This window comes from Gymnoscopelus braueri (genome assembly GCF_963280865.1).
Source record: "Gymnoscopelus braueri genome assembly, chromosome: 14".
NCBI lineage: Eukaryota > Metazoa > Chordata > Actinopteri > Myctophiformes > Myctophidae > Gymnoscopelus > Gymnoscopelus braueri.
The window spans coordinates 46,030,596-46,037,672 of record NC_137619.1 but is presented as its reverse complement, the minus strand read 5'-3'; the positions used below and the strand labels follow the sequence as shown (position 1 = coordinate 46,037,672).

Below are 7,077 nucleotides of genomic sequence, written 5' to 3'. Positions count from 1 at the left end.
TTCAGTAGAAGCCTGCGATGTTTGTCCTTAGGGACAGAAGACTTGAAAATGATTTTTGATCAGTCATGCACATCCCTAGCTTGTGAATAGACAATGACACGTATTGATCTGGGTATGACCCTTTAAGTTCACTTAATTAGTGCTTATACATTTACAGTACAGTGGTGTCTCATTGTATGATAATACAAAGGCAAAATTAAACCCATTAAATTACTTACCAAGGCACTCAAAGGAAGGGTAACTTAGGGTAAGTGATATTTGTAGTATTCAACACTTTTTCTTTTTTTTTGGCACAAAACCTTTTCAGATGGGGGTCCGCGGCCAAATACATATCAATTTGGGGGTCCCTGACACGAAAAAGTTTGAGAACCCCTGCTCTATACCAGTGGTTCTCAACCTTTTCAGGCTGCGACCCCCCAAAAAGAATCATATTTGAACTGGGGACCCCACAACATAATCATATTTGAACTGGGGACCCCCCCACCCAGACAAGCACTTGGAATTGAGGCATTTACATTTAGTTTGACTCTGTCCAACAGATAAATACTGTGAAATGCGTTGCGAGGCGTTGTGAGCTTGTAGATCAGCTATTTTCACAACGGTTGCCTCTTTCTGGTCTTTTTCTTTTTTTTTAAATAAAATTTTCACTGTCATCTGAGGACCCCCCCCCCCCCAAAATCACATGGCGACCGGTCGAGAACCCCTGGGGGTCGAGAACCCCTGCTTCACACCAACAGTAAAAAGGACCCTGGTATAGGGACGCATGGGGTTCGAGTGCTTACGGGTCATACAGTAGTTACAGTTTACTCTGAGCAGCTTGTAACCGCCACACCTTCCTAACCCCTTCTTCTGGCGAGTCCAACACCCTGAACACCTCCACGTCCCCTGTGTGGTCGTAGCGCTGCAGCAACGTCTGGAACACAGTCACGGGGACACTGAAGTTGAGGTGAGGGTAGGTCACTTCGGCCGCAAAGTCCCGTGTGTTGCTGGACACGATACCTGGAATACAAAGCATGGTTGAGACCTCTGCTATATATATATATAGACATTCTCAGTGGTGGAAAGTAACTAAGTACATTTAAGTACCATTTTTTAAAGTAAAAATACAGTAAATTTTTACTGTATTTAAGTACAATTTTTATTATTTGTACTTTACTTGAGTGTTTCCAATTTCCAATACTTTTACTTCTACTCCACTACATCTCAGAGGCAAATATTGTACTTTTACTCCACGACAATTATTTGAAAACTTTAGTTACTGGTTACTTTTCAGATATAAATGATGATATTATGAAACATACATTAACCACTTTAGCCCTATTTTATACCTAGGCTATTTGAAAATAGCCGATCTACAAGCTCACGTTGTGAGCTTGTAGATCGGCTATTTTCAAACATTTTAGTACTTTTACTTTTGCTACTTCAAGTACATTTTAAAGCCAATACTTTTGTACTTTTACTCAAGTACATTTTTTATTCTGGACTTTTAACTTGCAACAGAGTATTTCTATATTGCAGTATTGGTACTTTTACTTAGTAAAGAATTTGAGTACTTTTTCCACCACTGGACATTCTTATACATTCTTACTCATTTAGCTATAACTTCTAGCCCAGGGCTAGGCAACCCGCTCCTCTAGAGCCGCATGTGGCTCTTAGGCCCTCTCCCCGTGGCTCCCAGCTTGGGAAAAGAAGTATGCAAAGGAATAAAAGGTTTTCTTTAGTTATTTTTATCTGATTTTAATAATAAAGTATTATTGCATTCTCCTATTGTAAAGAAAAAAGTGTCGCCCATACACCAGATAAAAATAAGAAACTAATAATTGAAGGAACATAAAGAATGTATTAATGCTTGGTTTGTTTGCTTTCACCACCAACGTTGCTGGCTTATATATAGGTATACTTTATCTGCTTTGAGACATTAGCAAACAATAAAAAACGTTATATTGAAACAGCAGAGAAAGCTCCAGACAGATTTTTAATAATCTTTTGGCCTAAAAATGGCTCAATTGATAATAAAGGTTGCCTACCCCTGTTCTAGCCAGAGAAATAACAGTGAAATTAACCACTTTCAACCTGGTGTGCACATTTTGGCCATGTCATTATAGGCAAAAATGATCAAATTTCCAAAAATATAAAGAAAACAAATAGCGATAATAGCCAATTCACAAGCTCATAACGTGTGGAATCATGATGAGTTGTGAGCTTGTAGATTGGCCATGTTAGCTATTTTTTTTTAAAGTACAAAATAGGGCTTAAGTGTTTTGATTTTAATGTTGACCCCATGGAAACCCCATCAAGGACCCCTGGGGGTCCCCAGACCCCATGTTGAGAACCACTGCTATAATAGCATTGGAGAAAGCACATTTCTGGAATATGCTGCTATAGACGTTGGTACATGTACTGTACTATGTCATGCACAGTAACACAGTAACACTAGAGATTTCTATGGACAACACTTGCCCCCTAGTGACTGGAAAAGGGTTTTTTTTTTCTCTCTTTTTTTACCCAGCAGCTCTCCCGAGTGTTTCCGAACAACAGCGCCCCCACTGGCCCCTGCCTGCACTGCGCAGGTGGTCTGCAGCATGACTGGCCGGTGGTTCCAGCCGACGGCTTTGGAGAGGATTCCAGAGGTCAGAGAGGGGCCGCAGTTCTGACCCAACCCGCCATAGCCCAGCACCGCTACATCCTCACCTGGAACCACAAAGAAACACACATGGGAGAAAGTCCTCGTTTGTTGTTTCAGAGCAGAGGTCGTCTGATGCAAGGCAAGGCAATTCGTCTATTTGTATGGCACATTTCAATAACAAGGCAATTTGATGTGCTTTACGGCAGTGGTTCTCAAACTTTTTCATGTCGAGGACCCCCAAAATGATGTGTAGTATTTGGCTGCGGACCCCCGATCTCCAAAGATATTTTGTGGCAGGGATTTTTCAAAAATAGCAGATCTACAAGCGATCGACAATAGCAGATCTCATAGCTTGAGCTAGATCTATGAGCTTGTATATCTGCTATTTTTGAATATCCAAAGTATAAAATATGGTTAAAGTGGTTAAAATGATTGTGATGCTATATTAACTCATTTTGCTGGGGACTCCCTGGTCCTACTCTTTGCCGCGCTACGAGCTTGTAGATTTGCTATTTTTGAAAAATCTTGAACATCAAATCTTTGAATACATATATTTTTGGAAACTCAAATCTTTGCTTCTGGGGGGTCCCAGACGGGGATCGGCGGCCAAAAACATATCATTTTGGGGGTCCTTGACATGAAAAGGTTTGAGAACCACTGATATAACAACATACGTTTTTTTTTAAATAACGGTTAGGATTTAGAAGACATTTGTAAAGATTTGCACAAATTTAAATGACAGAGACGCGTTCCCGGATTGAATGGGTTAAATCAGGGGTCTTCAATGTTTTCAGCCCAAGGCCCCCCTAGCTGAAAGAGAGATGAAGCAGGGACCCCCACTACATGATACTTTATCAAATTGTGTTTTCATAGATTGCATAGACCAACACAACCTATTTGCCAAAAATAGCAGATCTACAAGGCGTTGTGAGCTTGTAGATCTGCTATTTTTGGCTTAAGTTCTTTTCAAAATAGGGATAATAGGGTTCAAGTGGTTAATGTAAAAAAAAGAATCCAATCACACAAAGATTTGGCAGCCTCCCTGTAGTAACTCTGAGGACCCCCTAGAGGTCCCAGACCCCCTGTTGAAGACCCCTGGGTTCAATGAAAGGTGAATTTATCACACCTGGCTGAAAGCACGTGGCCAGCTGTGGGATCACAACCTGTGGAGCAGAGGCTCTCAGTCGCACCACAGCCAGGTCATACGGGGAAGACGAACTGGTAGAGAACAGAACGTCTCCAGCGACATTATGGAACCTGTGGAAGAACAGAATGAACCGCACTGAAGCCTGACATACCGTTGTTGTCGGGCAGAAACCTCTTATCTCCATATTTTAACTTTTTGTGTTTTTGTTTGGTAAATTAACGCCCTACGTGATCATACTACAGCGTCACACAAAGGCATCAAAAGTAGAAGATCGGCAAGCTCGAAACGCGGCGCAAAGCGACCCCAACTACAGTGAAAATAGCCAATCTACAAGCTTACAACGCGTCGCAATGCGACGCGTTATAAGCTTGTAGATCTATTTTCACTACTTCTTTGAAAAAGAAAATTGAATTAATGGAATTTCTTAGATTGTTTATTTATTTATTTTTGAAATTCTTCTGGAAAAGGTTTGAATTGTATTTAATTAATGAAAAAGCACGATTTTGTTGTTGGACATTTTAGAACTCTTTTGAACCCTTTTTTTATAAATCCTTTTTTACCCATAAAAATTGGTCCGTGACCCCCGTGACCCATAAACATGGGTCCGGGTCCGCGACCCACTGTTTGGGAAACACCGGTCTACTGTACATCGAAGGTGGGGAGTAAAAGAGGGCTGCTCTGCAGAAACTCAACATTAGAACAATGTGTGTGTGTGTGTGTGTGTGTGTGTGTGTGTGTGTGTGTGTGTGTGTGTGTGTGTGTGTGTGTGTGTGTGTGTGTGTGTGTGTGTGTGTGTGTGTGTGTGTGTTCAGTACAGTACCCGTCCCCGCAGTGGAACCTCAGAGTGACAAATGACTTTCCGGCGACGACGTGCCGGCAGGTCAGAGCCAGCCGAGAGCCGACCATGACCCCAGAGCCCCAGAACTGTCCGCTGTCCACCAGACACACCGTGGGATACGTGTCAGCCTGACAGCTAGGAGGAGGAGGCGTGCTGCTGCCGGACAGATAGCGCTCAGTCGCACCCTGATGGAGGAGGGCCGACGACGTGAAGACCCCTCGCAGGGGCTCTTCAGTCTTCATACAACACATGATGTTCCTGAAGATCACCTGTAGGGGGGGGGCAAACAGTTAATCGAATGAATCGATTTAATCGATAATACAAAATAAATTGATAATTTAATAAAATAACCGGTTAATAATCAATCCAAGCCGTTCTAGGCGAGAAAAAAAAACTTTGAAACAGATCAAAATGAATTCATCGAAAAATTACGTGAAAATAGCCAGAGTTGTGCGCCAAAGTATGAAATAACACTTAAGTGGTTAATAGATTTTTTTTATGTATACATTTTCTTGTCTATATTATCCTGTAAACACGCTTCTCGATTATTCGATTAAAATAATCGATAGAATGATCGCAAAGAAAATAAGCCCCATTAACCACTTAAACCCTATATGGTATGTGGTCCCACAGGGCTCTATACTAGTGTCTTTTCGGTCTTCTTCGCTCTACATTAAATATCTTTGCTGAAAATAGCCGATCGACAAGCTCACAACGAGTCACGCTGTGACGCGTTGTGAGCTTGTCTATTGGCTATTTTCAAATGGCAGAAATGTATATAGGGCTGAAGTGGCTAATGTATGTTTTGTAATAATAATCAAAATCTACAAAGTAACTAGTAACTAAAGTTTTCAAATAATTGTAGTGGAGTAAAAGTACAATATTTGCCTCTGAGATGTAGAGGAGTAGAAGTAAAAGTACTGAAAATTGGAAATACTCCAGTGAAGTAAAAAATCACACCCTGTGTGAAGTGGGCGGTGTCTTGCTAGCTAATCACAATACTGAATGGAGTCAACCAATCATGTACAAAAGATAAATACATTTATTGAAACACTCTTTATGATGGACAAAACCATAACTTGAAAAAAACAAATTTTTGGTTTTTTTCAAGTTATGGTTTCTTATATAGGGCTATGCACATGTGTCATGTGACACTGGCCAATCACAGTCCTGAATAGACTGTGATTGGCCAATCACAGCGCAGGATAATTGTACAAATTTCCTGGGCCCAGATCACAGCGCAGGAAAATGTACATTTTTCCAAATCTCACTTATAGGGGCGGTTTCACCGCCCAAAAATACCAAAAAAAGTACAGTACTTGAGTATATTAGTTAGTTACTTAGTTAGATTAGACTGAGTTACTTTACACCACTGCATATATGTATATATATATTAATTTCCCCCCCGCAGAATACAGATGCTGCTAGGGTCCAAGTGGTCAATCAAATCACCTGTGCTGAACACACGAGGGTGAGTCCTATCCACTCGTTGGCCTTCCAGCACAGCGGAGACACGATCACGCCGACCAGCTCCGCACCGCGGTTGTTGCCTTGCGGAAGGAAGAGTCCGCCGCCCTCGGTTCCCGGCAGACAGCGGGCGTCGGTGAGGATGACGGCGTTCTCCTCTCCCGCCAGGTTACTGACGATGCCCCTGCTGAGTGAGCTCATGAAGAGATCTAGAGGCGCAGAGCATGGTTATTAAACCTGTGGTTCTCATGTCAAGGACCCCTACATTGATATGTATTTGGCCCAGAAGAGAAGAACATCTGCTATTTTTGAATAGCCAACGTATAAATGGATAAAGTGGTTGTAATGATTGTGATGCAACATTAACTAATTTTGCTGGGGACCCTCTGGAACGCCCCCCCAAGGACCCCTGGGGGTCCCCGGACCCCACTTTGAGAACTTTTATTAAACTTACAAAATAACGATTTTTTTTTTTTTTAACTGAATAGGGAAACATTTTCTTAGCTTTAGAGTCAGGATTTAGTCAGGATTTCATACATAAGACCCACCATATTTTGGGTGGGTATGAAAACTTCAAAACTATCAAAATCTAACAAAATCTTTTGAAAATATCCAATCTACAAGCTCACAATGTGTTGCATCGTGGCGCGTTGTGACTGAGCTTGCAGATATGCTATGTTCACTATTTTTCTGAACTTTTGGTAAAGAGACCAAAAGTTGTTACTAGCCCATATTTAAAAAAAAAACTAAAACCAACACTAAAACTGATGAAAGCTAAACTAAAACTAAGCCTTTAAAAAAATATATATAAACTAAACTAGCAAACCCCCTTTGAAAACTAATCAAAACTATACTGAAATTGTAAACATAAAGGGAAAAAAATAAATAAAACAAAGAAAGAAAAATGCTAAAACTATAATAATCACCCTGGCACAGAGAACCAAAAGGCGTCCCACATGCAACCACCGTGCATCCCTTCTGGAGAGAAGAACTCTTCGT

The 7,077-nt window shown here is 41.1% G+C and overlaps 1 protein-coding gene across 2 annotated transcripts in view; it reads right to left on the bottom strand.

Annotated features, from left to right (window-relative positions):
• Positions 1-7,077, bottom strand: part of tysnd1 (trypsin like peroxisomal matrix peptidase 1) — a 9,850-nt gene continuing 2,773 nt past the window's right edge. For both annotated transcript variants that reach the window (XM_080450003.1, XM_080450002.1), the window contains exons 2-7: positions 7,005-7,077; positions 6,064-6,287; positions 4,594-4,880; positions 3,753-3,883; positions 2,506-2,691; positions 1-999 (exon numbers count right to left, since the gene is read on the bottom strand). The exon at positions 7,005-7,077 is cut by the window's right edge. In XM_080450003.1, coding sequence (XP_080306129.1) covers positions 797-999; positions 2,506-2,691; positions 3,753-3,883; positions 4,594-4,880; positions 6,064-6,287; positions 7,005-7,077 — 1,104 coding nt within the window. In that variant the 3' untranslated portion in view covers positions 1-796. The remainder of the gene's footprint in view (positions 1,000-2,505; positions 2,692-3,752; positions 3,884-4,593; positions 4,881-6,063; positions 6,288-7,004) is intronic.